The 17,665-nt window shown below is 42.8% G+C and overlaps 1 protein-coding gene across 1 annotated transcript in view; it reads right to left on the reverse strand.

The window, feature by feature from the left end:
• Positions 1 to 17,650, reverse strand: part of ESAM (endothelial cell adhesion molecule) — a 102,668-nt gene extending 85,018 nt beyond the window's left edge. The window contains exon 1 of the mRNA XM_080982517.1: positions 17,529 to 17,650. Coding sequence (XP_080838643.1) covers positions 17,529 to 17,571 — 43 coding nt within the window. The 5' untranslated portion in view covers positions 17,572 to 17,650. The remainder of the gene's footprint in view (positions 1 to 17,528) is intronic.
• Between the last annotated feature and the right edge of the window lie 15 nt (positions 17,651 to 17,665).

Genomic DNA, 17,665 nt, shown 5'->3' on the forward strand with positions numbered 1-17,665 from the left:
AAACAAATCTTCAATGATGAAAAAAGAGAACAAAAGGTAACTGGTGGGAAAGATGAGAAACGCCCAATTAGCAGGGAGCCACACTATTCCAGACTTTAAAAATCACTGTTCCTGATTGCTGGGTCTCTTAAAAAATAAATAAATCCAAAATTTGCTTTCAAAAGAGCCAAGTGAAAACCTGAACCACAAATCAGAGAGAAGGGAGACTTTGGGCATTTCAGAGACCCATCCATAATTCCCGACCACAGTCCTTCAATCAGAGATTCCTCCCCTATAAGCTATTAAACGTTTGGGAATTAAAGGATGAAGGCGGATTTCATTTGATGACCTGGGTCTATAAGATTAAGATGATTACGCGATGTGAAATCGAGACAGAAATTAAACCAAGAGACCAGCACTCTTCCCTCTGTCTCAGTATTAGTTTGATGGACCCTTGCTGGTTTGTGAAGGTGCCCAGATGGCAAGTTTCACTATGGAAGCGTAGACAGAGGGAAGGGGGGGAAACCCTCCAAAATAGAAGACTGAAGGTTACTGTTCTTTGTTTCTCTGTGGCCACATACCACATATTTAAAGCATATGACTTCCCTCAAAGAATCCTGGGTACCGCAGTTTACTCCTCCCAGAGCTACAGTTCCCCGCACTCTTAAACTACAGTTCCCAGAATGCTTTGGCAGAAGCCATGTGCTCTAATTGTATGGTGCAAATGTGCTCGTAATTGGACCTTTTCCTAGTAGGAATGGGAGTATCTCATTCCCAATTCAAAGTTGCAAGGGAGAGAAAAAAGTTTGTTTGCGAGCAGGAACTATTTATAAAATTAACAGATATGAGTTGGCCTTAAGCACAACGCTTGTTGAGAAAGTCCCTTGTTGCATTTCTCACGACCCCAGGGCAGGAGGAACTTTAAGACTCAAGAGAATAAAAATTCGGGAGGGGGGAGAATTGGCTACTCTGTAATGCTTAGCAGCTAGCTGACTGCTTTTTAACTCTTACCATTCTGATTTTGTTTCATGGGGGGACCAATTTAATCAGCAATAGTGAGTTGTCTTTCAGAGGTAATTTAGATCACAAAACACTTAGAGGTTTGAAAGGGTTGGGTTTTTTTTAATTCAGCTGATATCCCTTGAAGAGCAGCAGGTGCCTGGACGGATAGCCAAGGTCTTAGGTGGGCTCCAAGACAAATCCCCAAGGTCAAGGTGAGTGCAAGACATTTTGAAGAAAAGACAAGATGCTCCCCCATCCCCCATTTCACATACATAAACTAACTGGACAGGCACATGTGTCTAGAAAGCAGCATTATAGCAAATCAGACTATTTGTCCATCTGGCTCAGTATTCCCTATGCAGGAAGAGCAGCTTTGCCTCTCACCTGCTACCTCAGAGATGGAGAACCTACATCCCTCCAGATATTCTTGGCCTACAACTCCCATCATGCCTTATGACTGGCAGTGCAGACAGGGGCTGAAGGGACTACAGTCATACCTCGTGTTACGTTTGCTTTAGGTTGAGCATTTTCAGGTTGCGTCTCGCGGTGACCCAGAAGTACCAGAAAGGGTTACTTCCGGATTTTGCCGCTCATGCATGCGCAGGCGCGCAAAATGACGTCACGTGCATGCGCAGAAGCGGTGAATCGCAACATGCACAGACGCGCAGACACGGGTTGCGTTCCTTTCAGGTTGCGAACGGGCCTCCAGAACAGATCCCATTCGCAACCAGAGGTACCACCATACATTTGGAGGGCCAAAGTTTCCTCATCTCTGTACAGTGGTACCTCAGGTTACATTCGCTTCAGGTTACATACGCTTCAGGTTACAGACTCCGCTAACCCAGAAATAGTACCTTGGGTTAAGAACTTTGCTTCAGGAGGAGATCAGAAATCATGTGGTGGCGGCACAGCGGCAGTGGGAGGCCCCATTAGCTAAAGTGGTGCTTTAGGTTAAGAACGGTTTCAGGTTAAGAACGGACCTCCAGAACGAATTAAGTTCTTAACCAGAGGTACCACTGTAACTGGAAAATGCCAGAGATTGAACCCAAGCCCTTCTGCATGCAAATGAAATGCTCTGCCACAGATGTCTGGCACCTCCCTTCAAAGCAGTTGCTAGTAGCCCAATAGCAAATCTCTCTTTTTTGCTCCCTTTTTACAGATGGCTAAGATGATTATGACCTCTCTTCCTTCCGGTGAAAATTTGTGTGTGAGCAACACTGGAAATTTTCCCAGATATCAGGCTGGCCAAAGTTGATTCAACAAAGGGGAAGCTAAAAGCTTATCAAATCAACCAACTATGGGCATGTTATGAACACTGAAAAGCGTAAGGCAAACCAGCCTCCTGGATCAGGCCAATGACCACCTGGTTCAGCTGGACATGAACACAACAGCACTCTGCCCACCTACGATTCCCAGAAACTGGTATTCAAATGCACAATACCTCTCATGGAGGTGGGACATAGCCATTGTGGCCAGCAGCCATCGATGACAACAGATTCCAAAGCAAACCAAGAGGAAAGATCTGTGAGGTGCTACAGAATTCAAACATTTAAATGAAATCCATCAAGGGCAATGTCAGCAAGAACTGCAGGGCATCTTAAGACAGCTGTTTGCACCCTAGGTGAAAGGGAGAGTGATTAGTGATGTTTCTTAAGGACCCACTGCGAGATTCAAGACAGACAATTTGGGAGAAACAGCTGAAAGACCAGAATCCTGTAGGCAGGAGGCTGCTTCTATGGGATGAGAAACTTTTTTTTACTTGTGGCAGTGAAGTAGTTTGGGGTGAAAATTTCCAAAGAATCCTGCAAATAACTAGAGGAACCTGTGGCCCGCCCGAGGTTGCTAACTACAACTTCCATCATCCCTGACCATTGGCCATGCTGGCTGCTGGGAGACAAACAAAATCTGGAGGGCTACAGGTAGTCCACCCCTGGCAGCAGTCTTGCTATTTCCCAGGTCCTAGTAGCATATCATTTGGTAGCTTAGCATCAGGTAGGGCTAAAAGACCTCACTTCCAGCTACCAATTGCACACCAAGTGGAAGCAGTTGCCTGCAGGTGAATGTTTGTTCATTGCCCAGAAGCCACTGGGCTTACACAGCCCAGAGGGGACGGACAGGTAAGGCCTACCAAGTTCAGTGGGACCAATTCACACAAGTGATGTCTGTAGCTATGGGAGCTGTCTGCAAGACATGGAAGGGAGCATTGGAATTACTGCTTCCTCTGCAATCTTGGCCAAGGTGATGCCAACAATGCTGTCCAGGGTTGTAAAGACTGCGGAGAGAATAATTGGGTGCACTCTTCCCACCTTGGATCAAATCTATGCTTCCAGGTGCCATAAGAAAGCTGCAGAGATAGTGCAGGATAGTGCGCACCCCAGAAATGATCTCTTTCAGCTTCTGCCTTCTGGAAGAAGGTACAGAGTTATAAAGACTAGGACTAGCCACCTGAGAAACAGTTTCTATCCAAATGCGATTTTGGTTTTAAACGCAGTGTAAGGAGTCTCTATGGGAGTATATTGTATTTAAAAATGGGGTATCAGAGTTTTTAGGGGGCTAACCAGGTTGGGATAGCTGGGATAGCAGGCTTGTTGGTTTTTGAATGTCTTATGTAGATTTTTTAGTTTCGTTGTTCTGTATGGGATAATGACGATAAAGATTATCGTATCACATCTTGCAAACTGCCCGCTATGGACCCTTTAACTTTGCAACGCTAGGTGTGTACACAAGTCTCCCTAAAGCAACAGAACTCATATTGAAGTTAGTTGCACTATCAAGTATAGAGCCTAAGTCTCTCCTGTTGTCCTTTTTATTGTGCATTCCTGATAATGTGCGTTCAGGATGATATTAGGAAAATTATACACAATCCTGCTTTCAGTACTGTTAGAACGTGGAATTTTTTTGGGGGGGGGGAGAAACACTGCTTTGTTTCCTATGAGTGCATTTATTGGGGCTTCCTCTTGAAAACCTGTCATGTTTTATATCCACATATGTACCAGGGGTTTTTCTACTTCCATTGCTGTGCTACAGCACAAGACAGACCCTCCAGACAGCAATAATGCAAAAAAATTGAGGAAGCACCACAGAAATAAAGCAGAATGAGGTATGCACAGTCCAATACCCACCAAAAAAAAACCTCACACAAGTCTGGAGGGGACCCTGGATTTACGACATTATGTTGTGCACTGTGGTTTGCTGTTGATTGGAGTTTAGAAATTACTTATTGTAACTGTTGAGTGGATTTCTGTTTAATTTTGAAATGCTGATATTTAATATTATTCTATATTTTAATGAATGTTGAATGTTATTTTATTTGCATATTGTATATTGTATTATGCATATTGTCTTCTTTATATGATGTTAGCCGCTCTGAGCCTGGCTTTGGTTGGGGAGAGCGGGATACAAATAAAATTTATTTATTTATTTATCACAAGAAGAGGTTTGGAATCACATGGCTCAATGCAAAAAACTCCCTTCCTGTTACATTCAAGAAGGGTAGAGGGGAATCTAATTAATAGGATCCCTGTATCCCTGCCTTGTCAGTACGTAATTTTTCTCTGCATCGCTGTGCAGCTCAGAATGTTACAACAAGATCCTGGAAAACAGAGCCAGAAATAAAAGCCATGGTCCACCCAACTCATTCCCTGGGGAGAATGCATTTTTTAAAAATAATAATAATAAAATGTTCCCAATGTTGTGTTTTAGAGTCATCGTTTCCATCTCCTTTTAAAGCTATCAGGCAAATGCCACTTCCTTTACGTAGAGGCAGTTCCACAAACTCGCAGAACTCGTGCTTCTAATGTCCTATGTCACGTAGGGCTGGGTGGGGGGAGGGTTAGGAAAGCATAATAAGACTTAAAGGAAACATGCAAGGGCAAGGGTCCCAGCGGAGATGACTTGGGAAGTCAACCTCTCCAAATAGGGACACACACACCACACATTAGAGGCTGGGCTTAATTTCTACAGTGAACTGCCTGGTACTTCAATCTATTCCCATCTACCCACAAAATCATCCCAGAGCAGATCTTAAGATGGTAAGGCATTCTTAGGATTTGGCCGCTTTTGTATTTTAGGTTGTTTTATCCTTGTTTTTAATGGCCATTTTGAGTTCCATTTCTTTCCCTTTTTTAAAGCCACCAATAAATACTATTCTTAACAGCAACAGCATATTCCCATATAGTAGGGATGGGAAACCTTTTTCCAGCCAGGGGGCCACATTCCCTCCTGAAGAACTTTCCAGGGGCCACTTTCCAGTGGCAGCCAGGGCCAGAGGTGAAAGTGACCAGAGCAATGAATATTAGTTTTACGTTAGGCTAGCTGTGGTCTAAACCACTGAGCCTCTTGGGCTTGCTGATTGGAAGGTTGGTGTTTCGAATCCGTGCAATGGAGTGAGCTCCTGTTGCTCTGTCCCAGGTCCTGCCAACCTAGCAGTTCAAAAGCACACCAGTGCAAGTAGTTAAATAGGTACCACTGTGGCGGGAAGGTTAAAGGCGTTTCTGTGTGCTCTGGTTTCTGTCAAGGTGTTCTGTTGCACCTGAAGCGGTTAAGTCAAGCTGGCCACATGGCCTAGAAAGCTGTCTGTGGACAAACGTCGGCTCCCTCGGCCTGAAAGCAAGATGAGCGCCACAACCTCATAGTCGCCTTTGACTGGACTTCACTGTCCAGGGGTCCTTTACCTTTTTTACCCATATTCCCCACTCTATCCCTCATCCAGGCAAGCAAAGAGTATTGCCAGAACTCAAACACACATTCCAGCTAGGCAAAAACTCTCAAGGGGGGAGCAAAGTATGGGTGGTGACGGGGCGTTTTCTGGGGAGAGGAATGTGCAGTTTCAGGATGATTTAGGGGGGCTGGGGCCATATCTCCCCACACTATTTTCACTGCTATCCTTACAGTAGCCCAACTCTGCAAAGCCACTAAACTGCTCCAAATAAAAATTTACAGAAAACGTAAAACAACCACAATGGATCAATCACACACTGATAAATTTTCATCTCCCCCCAATTTATTTTGATGGCAAAGTTTTTAGTTCCCCTGGTACAGATCATGTGTGTATGTACGTGCCCAGAATACAGTCCGCTCGGCTCTCTTTTACGCCTGTGTGATTTCGTGCCCCTCTTTCCTGGCTACTCAGGTCTGGTGCAATTGCAGTCATGAACTAGACCCTGGAATATATCGCCACGGATTAGTACTCTCACGGCCTTTTCCAGAAATTATTTGCGGAAGTGTTTGCTAGAGGCCCCCGACATTTACACAACGTTATACAGACAGATTATCAGCTGCCCTAAGAAGGAGAAGTTGCCGGTCCAAGTTCTACCAAGACAAACAAACAAGAGAGTAGTTCAGAAAAGGGCAGAGGATAAGAACAACAGAAAGCCAACAGTGATAACAGTGTGTGCCCTCTTCTGACTCCAGGACCCAAACGTTCAAAGCTCTGCGCCGACATCTTAATCTGTTATCTGCATAGAAGGCAAAGTGAGCGATCGTGTTGTGTGCACCTTCAACTCCTGGCGTATGTTTGACACCCACGTTTACACAGTGATCTAGATGCATAGGCTCAAATCACATGGGATGCAAAAAGCAACCCTCCAAGCCTCTCTTTTGGACCTTTGGGGCTCCCTTCAGGCCACATCCCACACTGGCCCATTTGTACCCTCCATGACTGTTTTCCCTTGGCTGGAATGTGCCCTTGCAGTTTGATTAATGTCTTCTGCTTGTCTTGATGAAGGATAGAGAGCGGAGCATGTATAGAAACTAGCTAGCTGTACCAAGACAAAGCAAGGCTTAGATCTTCTTCATGCAGTGCACAGTTAAACTACAGTGGTACCTCGGGTTACAGACGCTTCAGGTTACACACTCCACTAACCCAGAAATAGTCTCGGGTTAAGAACTTTGCTTCAGGATGAGAACAGAAACTGCGCAGCGGTGGGGTGTGGCAGCAGCGGGAGGCCTCATTAGCTAAAGTGGTGCTTCAGGTTAAGAACAGTTTCAGATTAAGAACGGACCTCCGGAACAAATTAAGTTCTTAACCCAAGGTGCCAGTGTATGGGACTTGCTCCCCCCAGGAGGCTGCAGTGGGCTCCAATTTGGGTGGCTTTAAAAGTTGTTGTTGTTTAGTCGTTTAGTCGTGTCCGACTCTTCGTGACCCCATGGACCAGAGCACGCCAGGCACTCCTGTCTTCCACTGCCTCCTGCAGTTGGGTCAGAGGACTGGGCAAATTCATGGAGGGGAAGGTCATCTCAAGCATTGAGAGTCTATGTGAACAGATCACCGTGGGAACACTGAATGTCAATGTGTATACAGTGTATACAATGTGTATATGTGATCCCACCTCTCTGCATGTGTTAGTTAGAAAAACTGGCATAGGGTTCTAAACTGAAATATGCTAGCACTGGGACTTCCGGTTGTGAGCGACGCCATCGCAAGCGGGGATTGCTTCCAGGTGGAGAATCCCGGGTTTTTCGGAGGATTTAGGGGGGTCTTTGGGCGCAGTGACCCCCTGAAGCAGTGTCTGGAGGGTGTTCAGACACTCAGGTTCCCGCGGAGAGCCATAACGCAGACCACCCGGCCGCCAGGTAACTCCAACGGAGCGAAGAGAGCGGCGGGGAGGAGAAGCGGGCTGAGGGGAAGCCATAGCTAACTCCGGGAAACGAAGCCCCGAGCTTGCCGGGGGAGCTCACAACTCTCGAAACCAAGGAATTCGGGCTCAAATTAATATAAAACAAATCAGAACTTTAAAGAAAAGCACCGGAGGACAAGTAAGCAATTGCGAGACCGGCGCTATCTCCAGTCAATTTATGCGCACTGGGGAAGCAAAGTTGCTAAAAGTGAAAGTGTGTTGCCACTAGCGGCTATTGTTTCTTTTTCCCCTTCAAGCTGCTACAAACTATCAGAAAATTAACTCTTTGACTGGGTAAGAATTCAAGCTAGAAGGGGGAAACAGAGGGACAAGATTTGTTACTTCAAGGTCCTCTATGGAATTTTGAAAGAGGAAGCTGAAAGCAGGACTGCAATTCTTTTTCTTTAAAAAAGTCTGCGCAGCAGAGGAAGTACTGTCGACTCCATTATACGGTCAGTTTTTTGGGTTTCCTCTTTTCCTGCCTTTGCCTTGTTTTGTAAAAATTTTTTCTGGTGCCCTACAGATAGTTTTTTGGACTCAATTTACAATATTGGCTCTCCAACTAGCATAAGAGAGTTGAAGAAAGGGCTTGGCAGTTTGAAATACCCCTCATTTTTACTGCACCACGTCTCATTTTTCCCCTCCTCCATACTTTGCCCAGTCAGTTTTCAGGGGCTCTAGCCACTTAGTGGTCAGGAGGATAATTACAACTTGTTTTCTATCTCTTCTCTTCAATTGGCCTTGCACCTGTTATTTGTGCTCCACTGGATCCCTCTGTTTGGAGGTTGGACTAAACAAGGTTTTACAACTAATCTACAAGATCTTATAAGGATTAGCCCAATTGGGGGCAGAAGGTTTTTTTTTCCTTGCTCTTCTTTTTTCTGTGACTGGAACTCTGAACTTTGAATTTCTTTTCTTTTTTATTCTTTTTTTGTTACATATATTAGGTGGCACTCCCTGGCAATACAACTGGATTATAATTGGGGAACTGCGATATCTAAAGGGAGTAGCCTAATTTGAGGCAAGAAGAATATTCTCCTTCTTTACTTTTTATTTTCCACTTTCCCTTTTTTTTTTTTTTTTTTCTTCTCTTTTTTGGAGGCCTTCCGGATGTAATTAACCACCCTCCCTCGATTCCAAAGAGGGGAGGAATCTGAAACTTTTGGTTAAAAGGTTCAATATCGAACTTTTGGTAAAAGGTTTAATATTGATACTCCCAAGACAAACTTATAGGGACTAGGGATACTGAATTGGATTTTGAATATTGTAACTGAGTAAGGTGGGAACCTATAAAAAGTTGAGTAACATTAGGGTTGTGTCAACCCCTACTAAAGGTTATTAAAGGTTATATTGGAAGGATGTCCCACATACCTAAGAAAGGCGGGGAGGGTGGAACACCAGGAGATAGGAGAGGGTCTAAACCAGATGCAGACTTCAAGACAGAAATTTTGAAAATGTTTGCTGAAATTAGACAGAGCGAAAAGAATATGGAGGATAAACTGGAGCATGTGAATACAAGAATAGAACAGGTGGATACGAGAATTGGGAAAATGGACCAAAAGATTGATGAAACTGTAAGAGAGCTAAGGGGTCAAATTAAAGATGTTTCTAAAAGAACACAATCTCTGGAAGAAGGAATGAAAAAAACAAGAGTAGAAATGAAGGAAGTGAAACGGGAAGAAGAGAAATTAAAAACAGGATTATTCGAAGTTAACAAAACACAAGAAGAAGTATGGGACGCAATCGCGATGAATGAATTGAGGCAACGGGAGGTGAACCTCAGGTTGAGAGCAGTCCCAGAAACACAAGGTGAAAACATCAGAGAAAAATTGACAATAGAAATAGCACAATGGTTGGCGATACAAAAAGAAGAAGTGGAAAGATCAGTTCAAAATGCGTATAGAATAAGAACAAGAACAACTAGAACAAAGAAAATGCCTGGAGACTGTCTGATTACCTTCAAAGATAAAGATATGAGAAACTTAATTCTGCAAAAAAATAGAGAAAGAAGACTAAATATTGATGGGAACTATATAATCATTTTTAAAGATATTCCAGTGAGATTGTTGAAACGAAGAGACCCATATAAGCCATTGGTCCAAATTCTCAAGAAGAACAAGATTGAATTTAAATGGGAATTCCCTCAAGGGATCTCATTTACCTATAAAAGCAAGAAACATAGACTGATTAGTCCGGAGGAAATAAGTAAATTTCAGAGGCGCTATAGGGAGTTGACGGTAGAAGAAGAAGAAGAAAGAGGAGCAGTAGGAGGAGTTGGTCTATTGGAGAGGAAGTACTCAGAAGGAAAGGGAAAGGAAAATGGAGAATCGGAAGATGAAGAGGAAGAGGAAGAAGAAGAGGAGGGAGAAGAACAGGAAGAAGCCAGATCATAATTAATTAGATAAATCTTTAATTGGGAAGGAAAGATGGCGCTAAAATTATGGAATTGGAATATTAATGGAATGAACGATAGGAGGAAACGTAATAAAATCGAACAATATTTAAAAAAGAAAAATCTTGATATCATATGCCTCCAAGAAACACATGTGGCAAAAAAGCATAGAAAAATTTTGATTAATAATAGACTGGGAAATGAATTTGTATCTTCCGATAAAGGGAAAAAGAGAGGGGTTGTACTATATGTAAAAAAGAAGATAGAGGCGCAACAAATTTTTAAAGACGAAGAAGGAAGAATAATTGCAATACAGATTAAATGGCAAGGCGAAAAAATAATAATTGTCGGGATCTATGCACCTAATGGAAATAAGATGGACTTTTATAAAAATTTGGAAGAAAAGTTGTTTGAATATATGGACCAAAAAATGATACTTATGGGGGATATGAATGGGGTGGTTTCACTGGAAATAGACAGGTTAAGAGAAAAAGATGTAAGTAGAGAAGGGAAACTGCCTAAGACTTTTTTTACTATGATAAAAAACCTCAACCTAATTGACATATGGAGATTGAGACATCCGCTGGAGAAGCAGTTTACGTTTTATTCCGAACCAAATCAATCTCTATCAAGAATCGATCAAATTTGGGTCTCTAATGAACTAACCCCAAGAATTCGACAGGTTGAGATACAACCAAAAATAATATCAGACCACAGTCCAATAAAAATGGAGGTTAAAGGATATGAAGAAAGATCATTTAGATGGCGTCTTAACGATTATCTCATGGATGATCAAAAGCTTATTCAAGAGGCAAAGAAAAAACTGACAGATTACTTTATGGATAATATGAATAAGGGTACAAAAATGAGTATAGTTTGGGACGCAAGCAAAGCGGTAATAAGAGGATTCTTTATTCAACAGAATGCGATTAAGAACAAGAATAGGGAGAGAGGGAGGAAGGAAATTTTAGAACAAATAATGGACAATGAAAGAAAATTAATTAAGAATCCAAACAGCTTAAAAATAAAAGAGAATATTAAAGTCCTGCAGACACAATTCGCAATGATTATTAACAAAGAGGTGGAATGGAATATCAAAAGGCTGCGACAGAAAAACTTTGAATTTGCTAATAAATCTGGCAGATGGCTTGCGTGGCAAATTAGGAAAAGGAAGGAACAAAGTACAATTAATAAAATTATCCTAGATGGAGAAGAAGTTGAAAACCCTAAAGCTATTAGGAAAGGATTCCTGGATTTTTATAAACATTTATATAACAACAGAGAAAAGAACAACATGAAGAAAATAGAAAGATTTCTAAAGGAAAAAAGTGTGCAAAAGATCCCGACAGATAAGAAAGACCGACTGAATGCCCCAATTGTAAATGAGGAAATAATTGAAACAATAAAAGAATTGAAGAAAGGGAAGGCACCAGGACCAGATGGTTTAACATCCAGTTATTATAAAGAACTGAGGCACGCCCTAATAGTACCAATAAAGGAAGTTATGAATAACATACTGCAACAACAGGATATTCCCGGAACGTGGAAAGAGGCCTTTATCACACTCATTCCTAAGCAAGACTCTGATTTGACACAAGTAAAGAATTATAGGCCAATATCTCTGCTGAACACAGACTACAAGATTTTTGCTGGAATACTAGCAAAAAGATTAAAGAAGATATTGCAGGAAGTAATACATGTAGACCAGGCAGGCTTCCTTCCGAGCAGACAGATGAAAGACAATGTTAGAAACATAATAAATATTCTGGAATATCTGTCTGTAAGGAATGAGAAGAAAGCCCTATTAATGTTTGTGGACGCAGAGAAGGCTTTCGATAATATATCGTGGGAATTTATGTTAAAAAATTTAGAAATGATGGAAGTTGGGAATGAATTTTATAACGGAATAAGGGCAATTTATTCGGAACAGAGAGCTAAATTGATTGTGAATAATATACACACTGAAGAATTTAAGATATCAAAAGGTACCAGACAGGGGTGTCCCCTCTCGCCGCTATTATTTATAACAGTCCTGGAAGTCCTTCTAGGCTCAGTAAGGAACAATGATAAAATAAAGGGGGTGACAGTCGGCAAAAATGAATATAAGATTAAAGCCTTTGCCGACGACATAGTAATTACGATTGAAGAACCCATAAGCAGTTTAAATGAGGTATTGGAGGAAATAGACCAGTTTGGTAAAGTGGCCGGATTTACGTTAAATAAAAAGAAAACAAAAATAATGGTTAAGAATATTGACCAGAGTCTAGTGGATGAATTGCAACGAGAATCAGGGATTGATGTGACCAAAAAGGTAAAATACCTGGGAATATGGCTGACCCCAAAAAACATCGATTTATATCAGAACAACTATATTCAAGTGTGGAAGGGAATTAAGAAAGATTTAGAAACCTGGGGTAGAATGAAACTGTCCTTTTGGGGCAGAATATCAACAATCAAAATGTGTGTGCTCCCAAAGATGATATTTTTGTTCCAAATGATCCCTATAATCAGGGGAATAAGTGTGTTTAAAGAGTGGCAAAGAACGCTTTCGAGATATATCTGGCAGGGCAAGAAGCCTAGAATACAATTTAAGTTATTGACAGATGCTAAGGAAAGAGGCGGTTTTGCCCTGCCAGATCTAAAACTATATTACGAGGCGTCCTGTCTTTGCTGGCTAAAGGAGTGGATAAAGTTAAATAACAATAAATTACTAGATCTAGAGGGTCACGACAATAGGTTTGGATGGCACGCCTATTTGTGGTTGGAAAAGAGGAAAGTCCATAAAGGTTTCACTAACCATGTTATTAGGGGTTCTTTAATAGAGGTCTGGGACAGGTACAAAAATATTTTGGAATTTAAAGTCCCGCACTGGTTGTCACCACTAGAGATAATGTCAGTAAAAAAGACTAATATGAGACCAAATTGGATAACATATGGCGAATTGGTAGTGAAAGAGGGGGAGAAATGGAAACTGAAGCCATATGAACAAGTTAAGGACCAGGTCTATGACTGGATGCACTACTTCCAGGTGAATGCAATGTTTAACAAAGATCTTAAAGAAAAAGGTTATATAGAAAAAGTGTCCAAATTTCAATCAGATATAATTGATAATGATGTTAAGATAATTTCGAAAATGTATAAATTACTTTTGGAATGGCAAACAAAGGACGAGGAGATTAAGTCGGTTATGATTAAGTGGGCCAGAGACTTTGGTTACAGTATACAATTAGAGGATTGGGAAAAGGTTTGGAACGAAAACATGAAATTTACTGCATGCACAGCACTAAAGGAAAACATAATGAAGATGGTGTACAGATGGTATATTACACCGGTAAAATTAGCAAAGATGTACAAGACATGCAATAAGTGCTGGAAATGCAAAGAAAAAGAGGGATCTCTCCTTCATATGTGGTGGGATTGCAGGAGGGTGAGGGGATTCTGGGAATTGATTTATTGTGAATTGAAAAAGATGTTTAAATACTCGTTTGTGAAAAAGCCAGAATCCTTCCTGCTAGGTATAACAGGAAGAGAGATAAAAAGACAGGACTACAAACTGTTCCAATACGCTGTCACAGCGGCAAGAATACTGATGGCCCAGAGGTGGAGACAGGAGGAAATGCCGACCTTGAACGAATGGAGGATGAAACTCATAGAATACGCAGAATTGGACAAAATGACTGGAAGAATAAGATATCAGAAAGATCAAAAATTCATCGAGGACTGGGGAAAGTTTGCGGCATATCTGGAATCTATATGTGATCAACAAACAACGCTAGTGGGGTTTAAAGAGACTTTGTAATACTATAAGGTATATTGTATGACAGAATTAGAGAGGTGTAAGATAATGGTAAACCAGCAATACTATATAGGAAATGCGGGAAAATAAGAAAAATGGATGATTGTGGGAGGTGCTGGTGGAGGTTCAAAAACTGTAAATTTGTAATCATGGTTGTAGTCAATATAAGCAAAAGGAAAACTGAATAAAAATTTATTAAAAAAAAAAAAAAAGAAAGAAATATGCTAGCACTAGAGACAGACAGGAAAAAAGGACAGCTTTATATACTTGTATTTTCAGTACTAACAAATAAAAATCTGTGGATTGTATCTAATGCTAGTTGTACTCAGAGCCAACCCATTGAAGTTAATGGACTTGACTAACTTAAGTTCACTAATTTCAACTGGATTCAACTCTGTGGCTGCAGTCTTCATATAAGAGAACATGATTCTACTTGAGTAGGCCCATTGACATTAACAAATCTAAATTAGTCATTTACACACACACACACACACACCCCAAATCACTATCCAGGAAAAATCTGACACGCTAACAATAGTTTTCGTTTCTAGTTCTGGTGACCACCATGAGTCAAATGCTCTCACTTAAACCAATTGGGCATTAAAGTTGGTTTCCTGTGTTCAATTTCTCTTTCCTCCCATCATTAGACAGATGTTATCACTAGTTACCACCTCAACACCATCCAATAGCTGCCCCCAAGATGCTCCATGAAATAACAAAAATCTGCACAGCAAGTCAAAATAACTACAACTGCACACTATCAGTGCTCTTAGAAGTGGAATATCGCACTCAGCCTGCTACTAGAACAGGATTATGAGGGAAACGTGCAGACTGTGTGGAAGCAACAAGTGGTGAAAAAGTGATTGAGTGCTTTTTCAGCTTAAATCCCAAGCTGGATGGTCTTTTGATCCTGGTTTTATACGTTGAGGAGCGTTTATCCATATACACCCATCTTGTTCCTCTGTTTGGCCTTCCTCTTCTCCTCCTCTCAAGCAAATGAAAGATGTCAATGATGCTGGGAGGATTCCCAAGCTGAAGGCACATCTCACAACCTGAAGACCATTTGTCCTAAATTGTCCCCAATGTATCATTCAGGATGGATCCATAAATGATTAATAGACAGTCTGATGCATGGGTAATAAACTGCTAAGGAACTGAGGGGGGGTGCAGGGTGTGTGGATCTGCCAGTTTCAGTTCCTCATGTTTTCTCCCCAACCTTATATTTAACTCTCCACATTTCTACATCATCATTTTGTTTTTGACTGCAACAAACACTGACCTATTGATTTTCATGAAAATTCATCAGCATTTTGGTGCAAATTTCTCCTAACATACACATGTCATATGCTATTTTGCCTGAAATACACATTTTTTTGCAAGCCATTTCCCCTAATATAATGCATTCTGTATGTTATTTTCCACTAATATGGACGTTACCATGCACGCTTTTAGTATATGCATTTTCGTATCCATTACTTGGCTGAAAAACTGCACTGCAAAATTCAGAGCAGTGCAAATGTTGAAGGGTAGCTGTGTCGCAGCTGACAGATTGCTCCAGAGAAAGTGTGAATTAGGTAGATTCACCTTTAAATGCAAACCGAATCAAATTTCTCCCCTCTCCCTAAGAGTAGGTCAATAAGTCACTTATAATCACAGATTCTACACAGGTCCTACCAAACTGCTTAGAGTGCACAACCACAAGCTGTCTCCAGATTCAAGTGCGCATCATGGTTTACAACACATTTGTTAACTCCTCAGTAACCTGGAATGTGACTCGCATTGGCTGTTTTCTCATGGCTCTCCTTTCCCAGAGAGCGGGTTCTGTTAACTAAGGTTTCCGTTGGCCTGTTGAGCGTAATTCCACATCTCCATGTGTTTGATTAAAGAGTATAATCTTAACATTGTTTCGGCAATGCGATGGATGCATTTCAGAATGCCTGAGCCGCTTTGAACTATGGAAAAGGTGGTTGGCAAATACAGTAAGGAGATTAAAGTAAACAAATGTTCCTCTCCTTCGGGATGGATTAAGAAAAACGGTAGGGGAGCAGAACTTGACTGGAGAGATTAGCTGCAGAGGCTTATTGTAACCAGGCAGCAAAGGAAAGGGAGGGAGGTGAGGGAGGAAAGAAACCTTCCATTCTAGATGAGAGTTTAACTTGCACCTCAGCTCACATCCAAATGATATCAAGCACCTCTCACCCACTGCGCAGAGACAGGGCATCTGTGGCACCCTAGATGATTAATATGATGCTCTCTCCAGATGTTGTCAGACTCCCAATTTTCATCAATCGACATGCCAACTGGTGATGGGAGTTGTAGTCTAACAACAGCTGGAGTCCAGCCACAGTCTTCTCTGAGCCATGTAGAGAATTTAACCATCTTTCCTGACTCCTCTCACCACTATCCTGTGAAGATCATTTCTAAGACTTTCCTTTGGGGGTGGGGGTGGGAATCAGAACCAAAACACACAAGTGTCCTATTTATTTTATTTTGTTGCTCACCCACCCTCTCTCCAAGAACTCAAAATTTCCTCCCCCCCCCCAATCCTCACAACAACCCTGCAGGGGCAGCTTAGGCAGAGAGAGTGGCCATGATCCACAATCACCCAGAGAGCTTCATGGAATGGAAGCCCTGCTCTCCAGCGTCTAAGCACAACTGCTACACCACGCTGGCTCTCGCCATTGGCAGTGGATCTATGGAAGAAGTGGGGCTTCCAGGTGTTTTTAGAACCATACAGAGCTATTCGTTCACTGCCCATACATGGCAATTAGCCAGAACCACCCAGCAATTGACTACGACCACACAGCCCATAGGGCAGCATACATGTTGTCTCCCATCCAGGCACTGACCAGAGCCAGACCCATTTAGCTTCAGCAAGGTGGTGGCCTCATGTACCATCAGACCATACTCTGGTACCACCTACCCACATGCCAGCATAAGCATCTATGCAGACACAGACCTCAGGTCACAATCATGCGCCTGGGCACAAGTCCAGCACGGGTGGGATTTATCTCCAAGTAAACACGCATAGGAGTCAGCTTGCTAGATTCTCACCTAAAGCGAGCCCTCTCTCGGATCCAAACTCTACCCAAGCCCAAGATTACAGCCTAGCTGTTTTTACTGCGTTAATCCGGAGTGAACTCACACCGCCGGGTTCTTGCCCAGCTGCTGACAATCCTTAACGAGGATTATTAGACGATCTCCAGTTTCCTCCATCAATCGCAGAGGAAAAAACTAAACCGACCAAAGACCCTACTCCAGTTGCACGCTGATTAGCCAGGTTCTTAGGAAGGGCAACTAATTCGCAGTAAGCGAGCGGAGCAGCCCCCTGCCATCTCCGGGGTTAGACAGAGAGCAAAAATTCGCCTTTCAATGCAGCGGAGCGAAAGCTGCGCCGCCCGCACTCTTCACCTCCTTGGCGCAGGGGGTCGCGCAGCACAATCCTATTCACGATCCAACGCATCAACACCCTCAAAAAAGTGCGTCCCCAGCTGCGCTAGACGGAGCTTACTCGCCGGGAAGGATCGCGGCCACTTCGGAAACTCCAGGGAGATGGGGACGCGGGGCAAGCCGGGGCGCGTCCAGGCGGAGGAAGGAAAGCGCCTCCGGAGTCGCACCTGAGGCGCCCAGGGGAGACCCCGGCCGACGGGCTGGGCGAAGGCTCGGGTCCCGTCGCCCCGGGTGGAGAGCCGCGCTCTCCTCGCCCTCCGTCCGATCCCTCCCGCCGGACCATCTCACTCACCCAGCAACGCAGCCAATCCCAGCGCCAGCGGCAGAGGCTCCATCGCGCCCGTTCCCCGAGGAGGCGCCCGACGCGCGGCCAGGAGAAAAGCGAAAGCAGCAGCAGCAGGTGCAGGAGCCGGAGCCCGGGAGCTGGGG

This window comes from Podarcis pityusensis (genome assembly GCF_964106645.2).
Source record: "Podarcis pityusensis genome assembly, chromosome: 15".
NCBI lineage: Eukaryota > Metazoa > Chordata > Lepidosauria > Squamata > Lacertidae > Podarcis > Podarcis pityusensis.